Source organism: Nansenia antarctica, assembly GCF_963989245.1.
Source record: "Nansenia antarctica genome assembly, chromosome: 18".
NCBI classification, from domain to species: domain Eukaryota; kingdom Metazoa; phylum Chordata; class Actinopteri; order Argentiniformes; family Microstomatidae; genus Nansenia; species Nansenia antarctica.
The window spans coordinates 17,225,979-17,249,180 of record NC_137691.1 but is presented as its reverse complement, the minus strand read 5'-3'; the positions used below and the strand labels follow the sequence as shown (position 1 = coordinate 17,249,180).

Sequence of the window (23,202 nt, the reverse complement as noted above, 5' to 3'; positions counted from 1 at the left end):
CACCAGATCCCGACATGAGGACCAAATGATCAGACTGTGTCACAATTGTAAATATTGATGTCCCATTTCCTTACCCCACGTCTAAGCCTTCCAACACATGTAATTCAGTAGCTGTAAAAAGTGAATACATAATAGTTGTGTCATTATTCATTTCCTTGTCTGTAAAATACAAATACATGTGTATGTGTGTGTGTGTGTGTGTGTGTGTGTGTGTGTGTGTGTACCAGTTTTATGCATATGAGCCTGTTTCCAGAGAGATGACACCCTCTCACCCTCCTCTTTGCTTTGTATATCATCTGCCTAATCTTAGGGATCTTAGAGAGTGTCAGCAGCTGGCTGACGTGCACCAGGATGTCACTAAAGGAAGAGGTAGAGGCTGTACTGATGCCTTACAAAGAGGCTATTGTTTTAATGTAGTTCATGTAATTAGCCATCCCTAGCTAAGCTGGAGAGGAGCAGCCCTGTGCCATGAGCAGAGGAGTGGATAGTTGCTTAGATAGGCTTTCTCTACAGATCTACAGGGACATTGAAAGCTGTTGGTTTCCACAGGTATGACAGGAATAAACAGGTATGACATGTGGAATAAGCAGGTATGACAGGAATAAACAGGTATGACATGTGGAATAAGCAGGTATGACATGCAGTATTTTGGAGAGCAAAGTGACACATACGACCACAAGAACAAAAACGCACAAACACTGCCGTACAAATAATACAAACAAAGGCTGGAACGAAGATGAAATGAAACCTTCCCAGAACATACATGATGCACTCCTCATTTCCCTACAAAGTAATTTCCTGCTGATTGTTTCCTACGGCATGAGTGAGTGTGTGTGTGTGTGTGTGTGTGTGTGTGTGTGTGTGTGTGTGTGCGTGTGTGCGTGCGTGCGTGCGTGCGTGCGTGCGTGCGTGTGTGTGTGTGCGTGCGTGTGTGTGTGCATGCGCCACTGGCATTGTGTGTACTGTCTTCTCACCCTCAGCACCTAGACACAGATCATCTTCAAAACTGCTTGCTTTCAAGAAAGACTCTGAAAGAGAAAATAAGCCAATCAATGTTCTGGCCAATAGAACAATAGAACAATAGGCAATCGTACAGTTGTTTCTGGCTGATAGCAGATTGCTGCACCTGAATTATTATCAGACTTACCAACATTCAGGCGACCAGGCTTCTCCGCACCTGTCTCCAGCCTAATAAAAGACACTTTTCATTATATCCCTTTGAATGATAATGAATTTTCAATTCATTCATTTACATTTACATTACGATATGTAACTTCGTGAAAAATGCATGTTTTTACATGGTACAGTGGGTGCAGTGTAATTACAGTGTAGCGACAGTATGTAATATATATGATATATGATCATTTGTCAACTTCCTGCTACGGAAATGCTCACAAGAGTTCTCAACCCAGCCACGGATGTTTGATAAACGCCCCGACACTTCTTATCTGACATTTCAATCTTTCACACATTCTGAAGCCAACAAGTTCTTCTGTCAATAGGCCCAAACAAATCAGCCACGGTTATTACAACTAGACCACGGTTATTACAACTAGATCATAAGTAAACTCGGGGAAAGAAGGGTTCCAAGCGGGTTCTACGGCTGCCCTTGTGGCTACAGTGCAAAAACATGTCACTGGAAGAACAAACTGTGTTTCATTTCCTGTGTCTGGTGCAAAGCGGTAGGCTAGTACAAACACAAAAGGACATTTGAAAATAGAAATGTCCTATAAATAGAACCAAACAGTTTCTGTCAGTGTGGGAAGTGAACTAGGATGCTTTGAACACCAACACAGGAATCACTTGGGGTCAATTGACCTGTATCCATCCATATCCTATCCTAGAAATGTATTTTCTCACAGAAAAATAACAACTGTTTTGACTATTCCCCTCTGTCACAATCATAGGTGATTTTCCATTCACTTGTTGTTGTTTTTTTTTTTTTAATATATGCCGGTTTCCACCAACTGAGTGACGCATTGGTCTTTGCCTGTTGAGCGTTTCTTGTAAGTCATCTTTTCAAGCTTGTGAATCATGGCACGTTCGTTCACTCACCCACAACCCATCAGCCAGCTCTCGATCTTTCCTGCAGAACATCCTGTGGAAACGATAGACACAAGATCCACACAAACAAACATACACACAGTCTATTAGAACATTTACAGAATTAACTAGACACAATACACTTTCTTCTCACAAAGAAGTGATGCAGTAATGAGAGTAGTGTATGACTGTATGAGAGAGTCAGAGTCAGAGAGATAATTATTGTTTTGTGTCTTTAGCCTCAACTTTTTTCTAATTAATGATGTTAAATACATGTGGGAAAACTAGGGTTAGGGTTAGGTGCTACGTCAACTTGGTACATGCTGGCATGTCTAACCCTAAACTTAACCCTAACCCTAACCCTAACCGTAGCACCCTAGCACCTAATCCTACATGTACCGTAACATATATATATATATATAAAATACTAAATAGAAACTGACCATCTGAAAAGACGTCATCGTCTTCTAAAACAGGTGCATGGGGGGTAGAGGGAAGTGGACATTCCTGAGGTTCTGCCTCCTCCAAGGTGAGCCACTGGCGGCTGCCCTGGACCCAGGCCTGGCGCCTGGCGGTGGAAGGAGGGCTGTCCATCAGACCAGCCAGACAGACCACCTGCTGAGAGAAGAGACATCTTAGTGTCCATCTAGCCTATTCATTCAATATGAATGGCATTTCAGGCAAGAATAGCCTACATGATATAGACTGAATACTGATCAAGAAACTGGGCTTAGACGGTTGCCATGGTAATTGAAAATAAATGCTATAAGTATATCACTCAAATAAATCAGGATAAAATCAGGATAGTCGTGAACATACACTATAGTCTTATATTCATGTTGTATTGGTTCTGGAGAAAAGTGAACAAAATGTACACAGCAACTGATGAATTCAGAGCGTTCAACCTTTCATTCATAAACATGACTGTAATTAAAACGTTATCTTTACCTAGTTATGGATCATCATGTAAACAAGTTGCCTACTAAATGTTTATTAAAGAGAAATCGAGAGAGAGACAACGCGATGCATACCTTCACCGAAGCTGAAGCATGCAGGTTTCAATTCCGACTCAACTCCACAGATAGGCTGATAGATACGCACTACTCTCGTTTCCTGCAATCCGAATACTGTAGCCTATTGTTACTAAAACACTAAGCCTTCCCAGGGTTCTCTTTCATTCAGATAATGAAATAAAAAATAGGCTCTTCATCCCTGGAACAACATATCTTCTCTTAATAGCCCTATAATAGCCCCCATTGACACGCGCAAATGGATGAAAGGAAGAAATAGGAAGTGGACTATTATGGTTGAACTGACACTGAGAGACGGTGTGAAACCATTGCAACACAACCTGCGGTATCACACAACGCAAATGCACTCACTGTCTATCGTCATCCGTCATCTGAAGACAGCAGGTCCGACTGGAGAAGTTGGAGAGCGCAAGTGCGCATAGACATCGAAGCAATACGTGTGCTTAGAATGATAAGGTTCTATCTCCGTTTAGAATGATAAGGTTCTATCTCCGTTTAGAATGATACGGTTCTATCTCCGTTTAGAATGAGAAGGTTCTATCTCCGTTTAGAATGATAAGGTTCTATCTCCGTTTAGAATGATAAGGTTCTATCTCCGTTTAGAATGAGAAGGTTCTATCTCCGTTTAGAATGATAAGGTTCTATCTCCGTTTAGAATGAGAAGGTTCTATCTCCGTTTAGGGTAGTTCAGAGATATTGAGCATCAAAGTTTTTACATTCCATTATGTTTTGTGAAATGGAACCTTTGTATTTGATTAATTACTAACTCAAAAATGTCAACATTTTTAAAATAACACCACACAGGCATTAATAAACACCTCAGGGAGGGGGGTGGGGGTCACCTCAGGGAGGGGGGGGGGTCACCTTGGGGAGGGGGGTGGGGGTCACCTCAGGGAGGGGTGGGGGTCACCTCAGGGAGGGGGGTGGGGGTCACCTCAGGGAGGGGGGGGGGTCACCTTGGGGAGGGGGGTGGGGGTCACCTCAGGGAGGGGGGGGGGGTCACCTTGGGGAGGGGGGTGGGGGTCACCTCAGGGAGGGGGGTGGGGGTCACCTCAGGGAGGGGGGTGGGGGTCACCTCAGGGAGGGGGGGGGGTCACCTTTGGGAGGGGGGTGGGGGTCACCTCAGGGAGGGGGGGGGGGTCACCTCAGGGGGGGGGGTGGGGGTCACCTCACCTCCCCCAGCAGGTTCAACCAAAACGTGCAGGTTTCGGGGGAGATGCCAGACGAAAAGCATTACACCTGGCCCTCCAGGTTGGGGGTTGGGGGTTGGGCGTGGGGCCAACAACTCCACCCCCCCCCCCCACACACACAAAGACAACCGTTACAGAAACTACATATGCCATTTAGCTAACGCTTGTAATCCAAAGTGACTTACATTGCATACATGTTTAGGCTGGTTGGTTCCAACGGGAATCAAACCCACAACATAATGGCTGTGTTAGCGCCATGCTCTACATAACTGAACCAGTGGGTAATGCACCCAACTGACTGGTAATGCACCTGCTGTTCCCTCAACATGGATTCGGTTCATCCGTTGTTTTTAAACTAGGCTACAGAAAGACCACATTTCAAGATCATAAGGATCTTCATAGACTGTATATCGCAAAGGGCCTAAGTGATAATTTGTCAAGAAAGAAAGCTCTTGATAAGATCTATCAAGTGGTGAAATTAGCTGACTGAGATCATTGCATTGGAATAGAATACTGTGAAATACAATGAATAAACACATAATTATCACAATGCAATTCAGAATCAATAGTTTTTTACAATCAGTTTTTTTTTTTGCTCACCTGTAACATTTGGTGCCCTTCACACGCAAAGCATGATCTTCGTTGCATGAAGCGCATTATGGTGAATTTGTTTAATACATTTATTCGGTTTTCTCAGTAGGCTAGCCTAAAAGACACTTTACATCTAGGCTATAAAGTAACATTTGGGGGAGTATACATGTTAAAATGTGGCCTCTAGGCTACTTAGGTCTACTTGCTTTACTATAATGGACTCGTGGCAGCCACATAGGCCTAGGCCTACATCACTGGAGATACAAAAAATACATTTATAAAATACATTGTGAATAATTAGGCTTAACCAAACACAGAAAGCAAGGAGAGACAGAATCTGAAGGGGAATGGGACCTTTTTTCTGGATAATATTCTGAAACATTGCCCCAGATAACATGGATTGATAGTCCAGATAGTCTTATAGGGTGAACTTCTCTAGTGATGGAGCCATAATTATCTTGGAACCCAATCTCAACTAGCCATACTAACCTACTTGTGCGGTTAAAGTGATAGGTTATGATTAAAAACATCATATGGTGCAAAGAGGAGAGTACAACCAGAGATTGTATATACTACCATCCTTTTCAGACCGCACCTTTTGACCAATTGATTTTCCAATTGAATTTTGTTTTCAAATAATACTGTAAAATCCTTGAAAAGGAATCAAACAAGCAGCCTACAAGCTCTGGTAACATCTCATCTCAAAATGTAATACCTTCATACGCTTGTTGTACGCTCACTTATCATTATTAATAATGTATCACTTGGCATTTGAACTAACTGTGATACCGCAGGTTGTGTTGCAATGGTTTCACACCGTCTCTCAGTGTCAGTTCAACCATAATAGTCCACTTCCTATTTCTTCCTTTCATCCATTTGCGCGTGTCAATGGGGGCTATTATATTGTTCCAGGGATGGAAAAACCTATTTTTTAATTTTATTATCACTTATCATTATTATTATTATTATTAATAATAATATTATAGTAGTAGTATCATCATCATCATCAACAACAACAACATCATCAGTATAATATAATAATACCACTTGTTCATTAAAGTAAGCATTAGGCTTCTTAAATAGGCTCGATGTGTTTTCAGAAGCCTCTTTCTTTCTGCACAGTGTCATATGAAAATACAAACCAGTGAACGGCGGATAGGCCATTTGAATAGATAGGGATGGAGGAGGGTGTGATTCACTAGACAGGACAGGGTGGGCTAGACTAGGGTGGGCGTGTGTGCCGTGGTGCACCGTGGCCTGCCAACTCCACCCTTCATCCAGAGGGAGACCACTGTGTTTACACGGACACATGTGCTTCCCTGACACCCCCCTCAGATACACGCACGCCTCCCACCCTCTCAAAAATCCCCTCCCAGCGCCATTACAACCAGTGCGTTCCGCGTGGCTCTCTCTCCACCCTCTACCCTCCCCCTTGCATGCTCCCAGCCCCCTTCACTAGGGAGTGGCCATCAGAAAGTTCGGCCCCATTTGATAAGTAGCTGCCTCCCCCGAATTACCCAGGAGATACAATTAGATTCTAAATACAACATATGAATTGTCAAATTGTGAATTGTGACAAGTTTGTTGTTGTTGTTGTTGTTGTTGTTGTTCAGCTCGACAACATAATTAGGCCTGGTTCGTCAATGGCGCCTTTTCCCTTTTCCGCCAAAACCCCCCTCTTGTCAACGTTACGTCAATCAGACTAAAAAGTTGCAACCTACCATTAGTTCACCCCCACCCAGATACCCCGCCCCCTCGGTCACATCCCATTGGTCGGCTATTACGCGTTGACAACTACTACAAAGCACATTGGGCGTAAGCCACTGTCGCTCAGAAGCGGCACTTAAAACGGTGCGCTTAATTCACTAGTACCCGCGCAAAATCGGAAATACCGTATGTATGCTGTCATGCGAAACACGCCAACAGAGATCTAAAATCAAGCGCACCCGTAGAGCTTTCGGAAGGTTTCGCCCGCCCCCCGAAACCCCATTGGTCCACAACGACACAGTTCGCGTTCCTATTGGTCAGTACAGTTTCCCTTCTCCTTTCGGAGCTCGCGAGTTCGATTGAATTTGTGAAAAAAGTTGATGTCAACCCGAAAGAAGCCTGAGAAACTCCCCCCGTCTTCAAACTATGAGTGGTAACATAACTTTTACTTTCTTTTATTAGACTTTATTAGTTTATTAGACTTTGAAGCGAACAGTTTACAATAACGGAGGTCTCCTTAAGGCGAAGGAGAAATGTCCAGGTCGTCATCTGTTGTTGCTAGCCAGGCAGTTAGACATTAGCCAGCTAGCTAGCCGAGCTAACATTACTCTGGATTAACTTCCAGAGCTACTTGGGTCAACCAGCCACAAGCTAACGTGTTTTATTTGCTTACCCACGTTTCATTTGATCCGATAACATAAGCTTTAGCTCTTTAACTAGCCTGTTTAGGGTTAGCTACGGTAGTTGTGTGAGTAATATAGCCTATATTAGTCTAGTTAAAGAGCAGTATGTGTGGCTGTGTGGCAGGGCAGCTACATTAGCGAGCTAAGCTAGCCTGGCGGAGTTACAAGTGTCCTTCGCTGTGGGACAGAAACGTGATTCTGCTGGGTTGAGTTGATCAGGCTAAGCTATCTACGCTGATTTACACAGTTCTTCTATTGTTGTTTTCCTAGATAAAAACACCAAGTATGTTTGACTAATGATAATGTAATGATCGCTACCTTCTTGATTACTGCATGGTTTTGTATGGGTCTGTTACTGTGATCAGTGACTAACAAGGTGGCTAGATTCCTGCTTTCGCCTGGTCACAAGTTGTTATTCGGGACTAATAAGTTGGATCTAATAGTCGGATCGACCCGCTAGAGATCGAAGTGTGTTTTATTAATAATGTCCCCCAGCTATGAAAGAAAGTTGTCACCTCTTAAGCTAGCTAGCTAGCTTCCTTTAGCTAGGGCAAAGTTGATACGATTGACATCTAAATGTTTCATTTCACAACAGATCAACAACAGCAAGATGACATGGCCGCGATGGTGGAGAGCAGTGGAGGAGGATTCCTTCCGAAACACGAAAATACACAAGTATGTTTCTAGCCAGTCAAATAATAACTGTTCCCAGATCGCTTGGCTCTCCTCTTTTAAGTCCTATCCATAGAGAATCAGTCAACGTGTGACGATCGTAGTGAAAGTGTAATGCTTGGACTCTTCAGTGTGAAACTGTAATCGGGGTCTGTTGTTGATTTTTTTCCTCGCGCACATGTCAGTGGGGTGGAGAATAGGCTGGTCGTATAGGTGAATGCGCCCACACGGGGTGTTCCTGTCAAGCCCTCTCTCCACTTCAAGAGCATTGTGCACAGCCCATTTTGGCTGTCCTCGGAGGAGGGGGGTGGCTTCGGTCGAGTGAGTGAGTTTATAGGGTGACATAAAGTGTGGGAGGGAGATGGGTGTGTTGGGGGAGGGGAAGCCTAGCCCGCCGCTGCTCTTGAAAAAATGTGATCCCACCCATTTGCCGACACCCCCCCCCCCACCCCCTGTCACTACATTCTCACTGGGGAAAGGAGCGAGCTTGGATAGTGGTGAGAAACCCAATTTGAGCTCCTTACATTCAAGGCACGAAACAAACGTGGTGTTGTTAATGGCATTGATAGAGACAGCATGAACAACTGCAACCATAAAAGTAGCATTTGAATATATAGCGAACTGGGTCTGTGTGATTGTTGTGGCACGCTGTGAGCAAATATTTGATGTTTGTCTAATTTAATTTACGGAATGCTAAATGCTTGTTTTTTTCCCCCCTCTCGCAGGACTCCCAGCAACCATCTCCTCTTGCTCTTTTGGCCGCGACCTGCAGTCGAATTGACGAGAACGACTCTGCCTCGGACCAACAGCAGCAGAACCAGCAGTTGGAGGCCATCACTCAAGGCCAGCTGACCCAGACGGCGAACGGGTGGCAGGTGATCCCGATCCCGATCAGTGTCCAGTCTTCCTCCAGCACCACCATGTCCACTGACACGATGGCCGGCGACTCGAAAAACAGGCACATTTTAACCACCGTGGCCGGGAGCCATCAGGGACAACAGCAGCAATACGTGGTGGCCTCGTCTCAAGGTCAGCAGGTTCTCACCACCCTACAAGGTGGGCTCATGCCCAACATCCAGTATCAGGTGATTCCCCAGTTCCAGACGGTAGACGGGCAGCAGCTGCAGTTTACCCAGGCCCAGCAGGACCCTAACGCCGGGGGAGGCGGTCAGTTCCAGCTGGTGACCTCGCCCAACGGCACCCAGCAGTTGATTGCCACCGGCAACCGCACAGCGGGAGCGGGGAACATCCTGAGTATGCCCGGTCTCATACAGCAAGCCATCCCCTTACAGAACCTGGGTCTGGGTAACACCGTTCTGCAAAACCAGCAACAGTTTCTGGTCAATCAGAACGGGAACATTACCCTGCTCCCCGTTAGCGCGGCGAGCGGGTCCGGGGGCGTGGACAGTAGCGGGGGGGACGCGGGGACTCAGCAGCTGATGCAGCAGCAGGCGGTGTCCTCCCCCGCCGGGTATTTCACCGGCGCCACCACCATCACCACTCAGACTCCTACCTCGTATGTAGGTATGACGCAGATCCAGACCGCCAACGGCATCGTGTCTGGGGGGTTCCAGAATTCGGGCGGGGGTGTTGCGATTCAGCCCGACAACAGAGACGGCCAACAACAGCAGCAGCAGCAGCTCCAGCCTCAGCAGATCCTCATCCAACCCCAGCAGCTCATCCAAGGCGGGACCTCCCTTCAAACCATCCAAGGGGCCGGTGGCCAGATGTTCGCCACCCAAGACGGAACTCTCCAGAACCTCCAGATCCAGACCATTCCAAACACGGGGCCCATCCTCCTGCGCACCGTGGGCCCCAACGGACAGGTCAGCTGGCAGACCCTGCAGCTGCAGAGCCCCAGCGGGCAGCAGATCACCCTGCAGTCTCTCCCCCAGCTGGGCCAGGCCCAGGCGGGCAACACGGTGCAGCTCCCGGGTCTCCAGACCATCAACCTCAACACGCTCACCAACTCAGGGCTGCAGATGCACCAGCTGCAAGGGGTGCCCATCGCCATCGCAAACCCATCAGGTCAGTGTTTTTTTCCCCAGTACTTGCATGAACAAGAATGTGTTTTCTTTTGACCTTTTTTCTTCTTCAGTTTTTTCTTGTCTGAATTTGATATCTGAAATGCAAAGCAGTGTTGTTGTTTTAAAGCATACTTTTACCCCACGCATGCGTGTGCACGCGCAGTACTGGTTTGTCTAGTTTAGCCTAAATGGTTGTGACGGAAGGGTGTGTGTGTGCGTGTCTGTGTGCGTGTGTGTTTTGTGCATGTATCTGCATGACCTGCTGTGTCTGGAGTTATTTCTTTGACTCGCTCTGCTGTGGGTCAGTAATGGAGACTGGGTTAACACAGGTCAAATACAGCAGCAGCAGCACGTCCAGTGTGTTTGAGTTGTGTTCGATTACGTTGTCGGGCTGTAAAGCCCCTCCAGGCTAAATGAAGTATTTAACACATGTCCCACCCAGGTCTGGTCAAAGGAGGGGTGTAACATGACCCCACCCACCTTGTTGTGGTCTTATCACGGCAGCAAGCCTTCTGCAGCAAGCAGCCTCCCAACTTTCTGCCAGCCTGCCTACATTTATCTGTTCTTTATAGTTTCCTTTCCTCATGTCACACATTGGCTTGATAAGTCAGACTACTCTCTAGTTTGTTTGCCATTACTGCAATAGGCCTGCTTTACTGAGAAATGTTATGGTTAAAATAACTCAAATCTTTATAGTCGATCAGTGCGTCATTTGATGTACTGTAAGCCACCATGAAGGAACCACATGATCAGGTTTTATCTTCTTAATCATATGATTTGGCTCCCAGATGAAGTTGCTATGTCTTTTCCATTGGAATGGCTGTAACAACAGGTTACACACAGTTACCATTGGAATGGCTGTAACAGTAGGTTACACACCGTTTATTCACATCATAGCATGGGAAACACACGCTGAAACAGGACTGTGGATTACAGTTCTATGTTTTACGTCAAGGTGATATTTATCTGCACTTAAGTTTGCAGGCATGCTGCACACACCAGCATTGGATATATATTTACAACTGAACAGGATCATTCATCACTTCTGACTGATGTTTCTCTGTCCTGTTTGGTTCAGTTGTTAGAGCATGGCACTGGGAACACTATGGTTGTGTCTAGGGGTGGGCATCGACGATCGATAATTGATCGATAAGGATCTTGGTCGATCACAAAATAAAACATTTTTTTTTTTTGTGATCGACCAAATGTTTTATTTTGTGATCGACCAAGATCCTTATCGATCAATTATCGATCGTCGATGCCCACCCCTAGACTGTGTCTTAGTGTACTTTGTGTATATACAAAGTCTTTGTGTATATATATATATATATATATAGTGTTTGTCTAGCACCACTGCCTGTGTGGTTGAAGATGCTATGAAAGTGATGACAGGACTTTCTGTAAATAATGTAGGCAAATGTTCCTAATAAATAACCTGTCAAAAAAGACATGTCACGTAGGGTTGGGCGGTATTACGGTAATACCGCTGTCACAAATTAATTGGCGGCTCCATCAAAGCCCTACAACAATGTGAGTTTGAATCCCACAGTAAACATCGGTTAAACCCTAAAGTACGGTTACATTTGGGGACAGTGTAACAAATTGGAAACTGCCCAACCCTAATGTGTGAATATATGGGTATATATTAGGGGTGTAACGGTTCACGTATTCGTAACGAAAATCAACTTTTTTTTGAAGTAATCTCAGGTGGTGCGTTCGTACATTTACTCAGAGCGCCGGAGCGCACACTGGGTTCAACGTCATAGAGCAAGTCATTTGATTGGACTAGAGGCATTCCATGAGCGCTGATCAGATTTCCTCCACTTGCTAACAATTCAGACAGGGCCAAAGCAATAACAAACGCCATTGGTGTTTTTATAGCAGTGGACCATAGTCTGTTGTTGAGAACACAGGTTTTAAACACATGTTGTAATGGAGCTTCGTTACGTAGTTCCCTCTCATCCGCATTTCAGCCAGGAAGTCATAACAGCCCTTTATAAACAAAAAGTTCAAATTGAAAGCTGCTTATGTGAATAGAAGTACAGTACAGTTCAAGTACAGTTACTTTTCTAAATGCTGCACCTTAATGGATGTTTATTTTATTATATTTTTTATTTAGGCTATTTGTGAGAATAATCGTTTTGATTTACTTTTAAGTTAGTTGGTAATTAGTTGGTTGCAGCAGTATTGACAGACTTTATTTTATTTAAAACAGTAAACCACTGTTTAATAATAATTATTTATTTTGTGATCATTTTTACCCTGCTATACCGAAAACGTACCGAACCGTGACTTAAAAAACCAAGGTGGATACCGAACCGAAATGTTTGTGAACCGTTACACCCCTATTGTGTGTGTGTGTGTGTGTGTGTGTGTGTGTGTGTGTGTCAGGGTTTCCGTTAGAAAAATTTGCCGCCGGACATCGTGTCCGGGAAGATTTCGATTTACCGGACAAACGTGAATTATTCCGGTCATTACAATATAAAAAAAAAAAAAAAAAAAAAAAAAAATCTTCAAATCTAATATAGCTGTTTGTCGCGGTGATTACTGTTGTGTAGCGGCCTATATATGCCATTTAATGTCTATTTCTCATCCGATACGATTAGATGCGAGCTATATAATATATAATAATATAACATGATTCGCATGCGCGCTATGCCATTATGTCCAGCGCTGAACGGGCGCCTCACTGAACAGACAGCATCGATCAATGAACGGACTCCACATTACGTTAACTGAAGTTTGTTAAATTGTTTGGGATTAATGTGAGTTTTCTATTGTCTCTTTCCAGTTTTACCCTTTTTTTTTTTTATCAATAAAACAACGTCATTTCTATAACCAGGGGGGTGTTCCATCGACGTCGCTGGAGGAAAGTCTGGGCTTGTTTTGACAAGTCTCGCGAGATCTATCAAGATATGCCTGGATCTTTTTAAGAGTCTCGCGGGACTTGGCGAAGTAGGCCTAGGTTTTCCTTTGGCGACGTTGATGGAACACCCCCCAGGTCTCGCTGGTTGGGAAGGCATTTCGTTTAGCTGCCTGTCAAATCATACTTAGGGGATAGCCCTGTAAGCTCATACGGGTCTGTATGTCGTCCTGAAGACCGGCTGTTAGATCATATCGCTGAAGTTTGTCTCCATCTTAGTGTAAATGTTGTCCGTTTCGTTTGTTATCCTTGTTATTGTGCGATAAAGTTAAGGCTTTCCGCTTCGGGCCACCATTTTCAGCTGGGGCAGTGTTGTGTGTGTGTGTTTGGTGCTCAGCTGAGAATGCTGGCCCGAAGCCAATTTGAATACAAAATGTGAACTTTAGCGAATTGTATTCAAATTGTGCTTAGAGGGAATTATTTTCACCGGACATTTTGTCCGACGAGTTTTCAATTTGTCGGACTTCAACAACTTTTACCGGACAAAGTCCGGGAATTACCGGTTAACGGAAACCCTGGTGTGTGTGTGTGTGTTTATGCACTCAATGAACTATAAGAGTGCTAAATGGATAACGGCTACATGCCGTGTATTCTGTCCCCAGGAGACCACGGTCTGCACGACAGCCTGGACGACAGCACGGCCATGAACGAGGGGGACAGCCCCCTGCCCCAGAGCCGACGCACGCGCAGGGAAGCCTGCACCTGCCCCTTCTGCAAGGACGGAGAGGGACGGTACGTGTCTGGATGGCACGCTAACGCTAACGTACCGGCAACCTTCAGGAGCTGGGACGGATTCATGTTTTTAATCCCTTTCAAATATGTGATAGTTGACTTATGGCGATGCGCTGTAGGGCGTTCTCTCTCTTGGCAATCTGCGAATATGTTCAGAGAGCAATAAGCATTGTGTCACTTTCTATTAAACAGAACCAGACTGTTTCAGACTGTTCTAGAAACACGCACAAACAAAGACAAATGTATTGTTGTTGTTCTCTGGCTTAAGCAGGGACCCCACGAAGAAGAAGCAGCACATCTGTCACATCCCCGGCTGTGGGAAGGTGTACGGGAAGACCTCCCACCTGCGGGCGCACTTACGCTGGCACACGGGCGAGCGGCCCTTCGTCTGCGGCTGGTCCTTCTGCGGGAAGCGCTTCACCCGCTCGGACGAGTTGCAGCGCCACAAGAGAACACACACGGGTGAGAGAGGCTAGCTGTTAATGCTTACTATGTTAGCCTCCTTCTCTAAAAAAAAAAAAAGAACAGCTCAGAATACATTGTCGTATATCTAGTTTCAGCTCCGATCATCCTTACATGCCTGACGTGATTCTATTGCTCATCGATTTTTTCTCCCCCCCCCCCCGTTGTCTAGGTGAGAAGAAGTTCACCTGCACTGAGTGTCCGAAGCGCTTCATGCGCAGCGACCACCTCTCCAAGCACATCAAGACCCACACGAACAAGAAGGGCGCCGGGGCCGCCATCACCGTGTCCATCGAGGCCGACAACACCAACCCCGGGTCGGGCACGGAGGCCGGCGGAGGGGGAGCCAACGACCAGCAGCAGCACGCCCTCATCACCATGGAAACGCTGTCGCCGGAGGGCATCGCGCGGTTAGCCAGCAGCGGCATTAACGTCATGCAGGTAGCGGACCTCCACTCCATCAACATCAACGGCAACAGCTACTGAGGGGACGGTGGAACGGCGGCGCTGAGAAGCAGTGGACGTTATGTTTGCAACAAGGGTTAAGAAGGGCGTGTCTGGATCTCAAACACACACACACACACACACACACACACACACACCTAAGGCCTATAGGAGGGAGGGTAGGCAGGCAACAGGCTATGGGCTATTTCTGGGCGAAGTCTCCTTTATTTGGAGAACTAGCGGTTATCTGTGAGATGGGAGTGGGTGGAGAGGAATCTACATGTTGGTTAGACCCCCCCCTGATTGCAGGAGAAAAGGCACTACAGTGAGTGATAAGATTGCCCTTAACTTGATACCATGAAGACGCTCACTAACTGGTATTGATGACAGAGCTTGGAAGTTGGAATAGCCTCGCTCTCTCTCCTCCCTCCCTCTCTCTTCCTCTACCAGCCTGTTCTGTATAGATCACACACTACTACTCTCTACTAAGTCCACCAGGTCCAGCATCCTGCCTCCATGGCTGTGAGCTTCCCCCCTCCTCTCTCTCTCTCCCTCCCTCCCCCCTTCTCTCTCGCTCCCTCCCTCCCTTCCTCTCTCTCTCTCTCAGGTGTCTTCTATCTACAGCCCTCTTTGACCGGGGCACTACACAGTAGCTATATCTCAGCCCAGGGCTTCAATACTCCACTGCACTAACCAGAGTCGGTTGGGACCGGCCCCTGTTTGGCCCTGATACATCCGCGGAGGCCAGTCTGGAGAAGGGCTGGATATAAACGGTCACCGGTGACTTAAGACCCAGGAGCACTAACCGTAGGGGGGTGAAAGGACATGGATATATCTCTTGAGAATCTTTGTTTTGCCTTTTATATATGGTTGATTTATATAGGTACACATTCAAGCCATCATGCTTTGATACATTTGATCATCGCAACAACCTTTTTTTTGATAGATTGCTTTTTTTGTATGTATATATATTTTTTCTAATGTGTAAAGCTACATAAATTCTTACCATAGGAAGGATCGGCTTATATGGTTGCTTGAGATTGCCTGTCTGTTTGTGAGAGTTTCTCATACACAGTCAATCTTAAAAACATATATTGTTATTATCACTTTTATATAAATGTAGATTTTGTTTGTGAACTCTATTCAAAGTGTTCTGTCTATAGAACTATCATGTATGTATTCAATACAGTCCAGTTCTTCCCAGTACACATTTTTTTTTCTTTCTGTGGCGCATTTCCTCAACTGCTTCATGTTCAAGCTGTGGATTTGGCCTGGGGGGTGTTCCATCAACGTCGCTAAAGGAAAATCCAGGCTTATTCTGATGTCTCTTGAGACTTATCAAAAAATTCAGGCTGTGTTTATATAAAAATAAGTTTGGATTTTCCTTTAGCGACGTTGTTGGAATACCCCCCTGGCTGCTTGTCTCTGATACGGCTGACGTTGAATTCCCACTTGACTACTTGAAGTTGTTTGTTGGATTGCATCGTTAGTTAAAGTGCAAACAATTTTTTAAAAGTCTTTATTTTCCAGATGCAAAAAAAACAACAATGAAAGCTCAAACCAAAGGTCTGTATTCTGTTTAGAAGTGAGACTCGATAAAGGGGCATTTCGGTCTTAGAACGAAATATTTTGTTATGCATTCTAACTAACTGTTTTTGGCAACAGGAATGCTTGGAGAGGATAGAGTTGTTCTCTGACGAGGCACGACACGTGGTATGATCTCTCAAACTGGAAAAGGTTTAATGAAAACCTTTACGTTTAATACCCTGAATAGTATTTGATTCAGCTTGATAGGATCAGTAGTTTGAGATGTGTAACACTGCTGGATTATGGGGGCAGCCACAGAGAAGATTGCACAACACATGGACTGGCTAGGGTTTCTAAATGATAATGTTCTCACAGATGTAATGAACACTTTTACTACTTCTCACCATTGTTGAAAATATCCACTCAGAGCCTGTTTCGGGGAAATGTATTTGAATTAAGTGTCAGAGAATTTGGTTATATCTTTAAACTGATTAATTTCATTGGACAACAAGAAGTGCCCTTAAACATCATGTTTTTTTTGTTTCTTTTGTATAAGGGAGTTGGTTTTTTGTATTTGTGATATTATAACTACAAATGCCAACAGCTGGATTAAAATCATGAATATGAAAGAGTGTCTGGTCTTTTTGATATATTTTAGATGTTCAATGCAATGTACATTCTGTAATGGGAATAAACTATACATCTGACTGCTCCAAATTGAGTAGAGAAGCCTACTAAACCATCTGTGAAACATGTAAATGTAAAAAGATTAAGAGTTGTATAAGGTTGTAGGCACCTGAACATTGTTACTGTTATACATGTAGCTACTCAATTTGAACACTGATAGTATATTATTTACTGAGGTTCATTTGGGCGTGTACTATAAAGTATATTGTAGTCCACCCACTCAAAGTGATTGTGTTGATGATGATATGGAAACGTTATCTGAAGACATGATAAGAATGGGTAGAAGCTTAGGAGGATGCTTGGGATACCCTGATGTCATCCCAGTGGAGATTTAAAGCGGTGAGGGTAAGGCAAGGGTTCCAGTCAGGGTCATAGGGTTAGGAATTTGAGGTAGGGCTGTCCCAAAGATCCCACTTAGCATCTACAGATAGGAATGTGTATAGGTGACAGGGTTCCCCTATTGGACATGATTGATACTCTAAAGACTAACACGTGTAACACACATGCACTGTGAAGGATATTTCTATGTGACCTGCCCAAAAAATAACAGTTATTTCAAACATCAAGAAACACCAGTGAGTCCAAAACAATAGTCCAAAAAATACTTTATTTGTGTCATAATAAGTCAACATATATATTGGAATAAACAACAGTAAAACAGTAAGTTCTATTGTAATAGAATAACAACGGTAAAACAGTAAGTTCTATTGTAATAGAATAACAACGGTAAAACAGTAAGTTCTATTGTAATAGAATAACAACGGTAAAACAGTAGAACTTCCACTGCAACGCCCTCTACTGGAGAACTGAGGCGCCAGTGTTCCCAGTTCCATTAAACTTTGGCAAACTGCTCCCTCTGGTGGTGGTGAAAGCACACAACATTCCCAGTCTCACCAGTCACAGGTCCTCACTCCTCATCCTCCTCTCCAGCTTTCAGTTTACTGCGAAGACTAAAGAAAAAACATGTTAGTCATGTCCAGTTGATTAATAATGTGTCTAACCAAACAGTTTCATAGTGAACAACTAAAACAAAACTTGCTATCCAGTCCTGAATTATCCAGTATTATATATATATATATATATATACACTGCCATTACTGCTAATAACTACTATTATTATTGCTATTATATATATACTGCTATCCAGTATTGAAAATGAATACATTTGTATATGAATTGCAGAATTTACTCTCAGGTGTCAACATTCATAATACTACACATGATAAAGGGTAGATGCTAAATGGGATGCTTGGGGTGACCCTACACTAAATCGTAGCCTTAAAGATGCAATCTGTAATTCAAACAATAACAAAGCTGGTTACCACTTTTTTGGTAAAGCAGCTGAGTGGTGGGGCTGGAGAAATGTAATGACTCAATTACGTAGACAGACGCAAAGACTGACCATCTATGAGATCAACTTTTAGTTTTAACAATGTTTTGAAGCTATACAGTGTTTTACACATGGAGTACAACTCTTATATGTTGGGTTCTGATGGGGTAAGACAGTTGAACTTTTCTAGTTGAGCATTTCCTCCAAGTTATTCCTCCAAAACCAATGGCTATACATCACTCATTTAAAAGTCCCAAAATGTCAATTACAGTTTGCCCCTTTAACCCTTACAATAACCCCCAACCATAACCATTTAAAATCTCAACTTCAATGGGGTGTGCGCAAGAGTCGGGTCCCTCTCTTCAGACTCCACCTTAACTGTCCCTCCTGAGACATCTACTGCCCCTTTACAGTTTCTACTACTGCTTCTGCTACTGTTAATAAAATAAACGACTGCCAATGGCCCCAGGCCCGAGCGTAGATTACTTTTTCCTTCTATGAATGGTGGATAGATGATTCACTTACGTTGTCAGATGTATTTATTGTAAGTCGCTTTGGATTAAAGGCGTCTGCTAAACTGTAAACATCGTCCCAAGCATTCAATTTAGCCATAATAAACTCCTTAGCGTGGCCCGGGGTGGTCCAGTGGTCTAGCACCGCGGTCTACAGTGCACACATATGGCCATGTCGACATGGGTTCGAATCCGGCCCATGCCCTGCTGACATGCCCTCTCCTCCTTACTTTCCTGTCTACCTTCACTATCTCTATCCAATAAAACGAAAAATATGAGTGGGACTGCCCCACTCTGGAAAAAAATAACTTTATTTTTATTTTTTAATCCTTAGCTAGCCCCACCTGCTAGCCCTCCGTGCCTGGCTCCAGACTGACCTGCTCAGGTAGGAGTGGACATCAGAGAAGCCGTGGTACTGCGCCAGGGGAAACAGGATGCCAGTCGGGCAGCGCCCTTCTCGCGCACGACAGAAGCTGCAGTTACAGATGCCACGACACGGAGGGCACGTCCACTCCTGCAGAGGACAGGACATGAGACATTCAGATCATCTCTGATAATCTCCCCCATAAACAAGAGGGAATCGTGGCTGTAAATTCACGGAAATTATACAAGGCTATTGTATCCTCAAGTTTAACTATGCCGTCTTGAGAGAAGACCTTCAATCACAACAACCTTGAGAGAGAAACTTGTGTAGCCTATGTGTGTCTGTGTTACTGCAGCTAAGCACAGAAGGTCCTGTTAATTAGTCCCTCCACAGACTACTGCGTGGTGAGCTGCTTGTGACCGTGAACGCGGTGTGCTTTAGCGCATGCCAAACCGATAAGACAAACTGCTACATCATAGCTTGAGGTAGAGACAAAAGATGTCATGTCAACGACGATTTTTGCACAGATTTGAGTGTGCGGATGCTGGTTTTTTTGGCCCCCAAAAAATAACGCTTGAAATGAGATGTAGCATGTCTGTTATTAGGATTGTGTGGATGGCAACCAAAATGAAAGGAGTTGAAAGTCCTTAGAAATGATCACAGCTCCCCAAAACAGAAACAGAAAGTGTTCTGGATCACACAACAGAACCGGGTGAGTCATGGCTCCTGACCGGATCGAGCAGGGCCTCTGGATCACACAACACAACAGAACAGGGTGAGTCATGGCTCCTGACCGGGTCGAGCAGGGCCTCCTTGACATCTTCTCCGTATCGGTTTCTCAAGCACGGACCACAGAACTGGCCAATGATCCCGCGGCAATCCTCACTACGGCAACATGTCTTCGTGTCAATAGTCTTCTGACGACACTGGTGACACGTCGAGCCCTTTGGGAAGAGAGAGAGAATGTTTGACGGGCCCTGAGACAACCAGATTCAACTTCACTTTGAGACAACTTAAGTCATTGTAAAAGGGGCTAGGATTGATCCATAAGACACATGCTGTACAACATGCATGCTCCGGAAAAAAGATTTAGAAAACATGACAAGAAACTGCCATATCTGCTGGGCGAAGTACAATATGAAAAAAAACAGCAGCAAGATTTGTGAGCTGTCGTGACAGTAAAAGGACGTCCAATGGAACACAACCACTGTAAAGACTGTAAATAAGTATCTGCACTATTTTTGCACCATGCTGACCGTTGTACATAATAACTGCAATGTCCACGATTTTCTATTTTTATCTTAAGTGATCTTTATTTACCTGTATACTAAAATATATACATATATATATACATACACAACTCTGTTTAATAATTGATATATTCTAGTCGTACATTACACTATTTTTTGTTTGTTTTTTACCTTCACACTTGTTTTGGCAATGTAAACGTATGTTTCCCATGCCAATAAACCCCTTTAAATTGTAATATTTCTCCGATGTGTCTGAGGTAGAACTTACAATGTCCCTGTTATAGACCTTCTCTGTCACGTTGTCTGCCACCAGCTGGAGCTCGTCCTCAGTGATGTCCTCCACCGGACGCACGACGTGAGGCTTCCCCTGATTGGGCCGTGGGTTGCCACGGCGGCGGGGCTCCCCACGTACCTTGAGAGTCAAGAATACAAATGTCCATAAGGTGTCTCTACAAACCTGGGACCACAGTCATGACATTCTCAACCTGACATTATGGCCTTGTTCAAATACTGAAATGCATCCTTCTTTCCTCCCTTCAAGTAAAAAAATGAAAGAAATGAAAAGATCTGCAACTCTGTCATGCTACCCTGAGTTGTGTGTCTTGAAATGAAATCACTTGGGAGCATAACGGAGCTGCGGACAGGACTTTACATGTTCTTGCACTTAGTTGTACAGTATATTTATTCATAATATTCACTCATATTGGTACTGTATATTTTGTCTCGAGTATTGTCGTGTTGTCGTCTTGTTGTTGTATGTACTGTAGCTTGTTTAGTATGGTTGAATACCAAATCATGTTCCTAGTGCACTGCACATGGCGAATAAAGTTGAATTGAATTGAATTGAAATGATGTTTTCATTGTAAATCAACAATGTGAACCTCCAACAGTTCGTCCTCCAGACTCTGCTCCAGCTCCTTCTCTGGCGGGTCGAAGGGGTCTTCACATTGCCCCATGGAGCGGGTCTGTCTCCTGGACGTCCTCTCCGGGTTACGCCTGGACTCTCCTGTGCACCGAGGCGGATGCTAGAGGAAGAGGAGGAGGAGGGGCACAGCATACAGTACCAGTCAATAATCCCAACAGATTGTGGTCACACAGATTGTGTGTATACTGTGTCTTAATGTTTTTTCTAATTGTGTTTTTCATGTATGATTCACTGCAAAAGCAATTATCTCATTGGGGATAATAAAATCTACTGCTGCTGCTACTACTACTACTACTACTACTACTACTACTACTACTACTACTCACAGAACTTTTCTCTCTCTTGCGTTTGCCCGGACCACCATGATTCTTCCGCAGCGGTGCTGGCATTTGCTGCAAATCTGCCATCAGCTGGGCCAACTTCAGGGGTAAAACAAGATAGCAAAAAATGATACACAATACAACTGCAGTGAGAGGATATACTGTACAGTTCAGCACATTTCTAAAGGAATTATTTGTTTAAACTGTCAGCAGCCTATTGTGTGCATCAGTGCTTTTTACAGAGCGTACCATTGCCTTGTTAGCTTTGATGTTCTGGGCCCTCTTGTCCAGGAATGACAGTGGTACATTTGTCTCAGAGTCAGAGCCCGACCCTGTTCCTTTAGACAGAAGTTTCTCTTCAATCTCAGGTTTAATATTTTCCTTTAGGGTTGCTTTAGTCACAGGTTTCTTTTTCATCTCAGGTTTAACCTTTTCCTTTTTGACCTTCACACCCTGCTCTTCTTCTTTGACATTGTACTTCTCCTCTTCTTCTTCTTCTTCTTCTTCATAATCATCTTCACTTCGGTAACCTGCACCTGCAGGACGTAGCGCCACCCTCAAACTGAAGCGGAAGGCTGGAGGTCGTTTTGGGGTGGCCTGTTCAGACTTCATTCCTGCATCATCACTGTCTGAACCCTGTTGGAAAAACACAGTTTACCAGTCGTTCAATTGAATGGGGAAGTGTGTCCAAACTTTTCACAGGTACTGTAGGCCTATAGACAATTACATTTACAGTCTTCAGATCTAGTCAATAGGCCTACAATAACTTGTTGAAGCAGAATATGCTCATAATAAGGAACGTGAACAACGTTCAACAAGACCATGTGACACTGAACCAACTTGCTTGTCAACTTGTGTCAAAACAATCAATCAAACCAACCTGGGTGTAGCAGACGTCGCTAATTTCGCTGTCGGAAAAGCCATAAAACGTTTTATTGTTGTCTGATTCATCTTCGAAAACATCCGCCATTTCCTTGGAGAGAGACATTCCCAGAGCAGCTATCTGTGGGAACAGCATGGCAATCACAACAAGGTGATCAGTCACTTAGCACGGCGTGCAATGGACACAATTAAAACCAGTGTTGACTTGTAATACAGTGAAGGATACAACATAAAGGTTACTTTTTCCATCTCGGTCTTGCTTATCCAGAATTCAGATGTCGCTAACCGGTCAGAATGTTAATCTTGGCTTTAATTCGCCAGCCTCTCTTCCCCACGTGGCTATCCAATTAAAGGACTTCCAATAAAAACTCTCTCTAGTGGCGATTCTAGAGATGTATACATGGGATGGCAAGCAGATATTTTAGCTTGGCCATAATTTGTGGCCATCTTAATATGTGATTAATATGTATGTATATTGATCATCCCTTATTGCCTGTTCTACATATAGAACCAGTGTGTATGTGTACAGGTTTCTCTCTTATCCAGTAAATTATTACAAAGACATACTCATAGGTTTGTAGATTTTTTTTTAACCCTAACCCACATTTTATGATCTCTTTCATTCGGAGACAATAAACAAGGAACTCTGTTTAACTCAAGTTCACTGTCATGTCCCTTCTGGCTGATGTCGCTTCCCCCCCAAAAAAACTACGGTAATGTCACCCTTCCTCTTCATTTCGCTTCTCCTACCCTTCCTGCAACATTTTCAACCTACATTAACATCTTGTTACAATGACATACGTTAACTATAATAACTCTGACGTTAGCTAAACAGTGAGTAAAAGCTGTATCTGTGTAGCTAACGATAGCTAGCGAGCTAAATAGCTAGCGAACTTAGCT

General features: G+C 44.2%; 2 protein-coding genes across 2 annotated transcripts; one reads left to right on the top strand and one right to left on the bottom strand.

Moving 5' to 3' along the window:
* Window positions 1-7,869: 7,869 nt before the first annotated feature.
* On the top strand, window positions 7,870-14,551 carry sp1 (sp1 transcription factor; the record flags this gene model as incomplete). Its single annotated transcript, XM_080548003.1, has 5 exons — window positions 7,870-7,920; window positions 8,643-9,945; window positions 13,470-13,599; window positions 13,868-14,061; window positions 14,234-14,551. 5 exons carry the CDS (start codon window positions 7,870-7,872, stop codon window positions 14,545-14,547), a joined length of 1,992 nt encoding a protein of 663 aa, XP_080404129.1. The 3' UTR covers window positions 14,548-14,551.
* A 1,736-nt stretch (window positions 14,552-16,287) lies between these two features.
* LOC308173036 (cell division cycle-associated protein 7-like) lies at window positions 16,288-22,390 on the bottom strand (the record flags this gene model as incomplete). Its single annotated transcript, XM_080548002.1, has 8 exons — window positions 16,288-16,327; window positions 18,939-19,075; window positions 19,720-19,869; window positions 20,444-20,587; window positions 21,057-21,200; window positions 21,427-21,519; window positions 21,670-22,056; window positions 22,301-22,390. The coding sequence occupies 8 exons, from the start codon at window positions 22,388-22,390 to the stop codon at window positions 16,288-16,290; spliced, it is 1,185 nt and encodes a 394-aa protein (XP_080404128.1).
* Window positions 22,391-23,202: the final 812 nt, after the last annotated feature.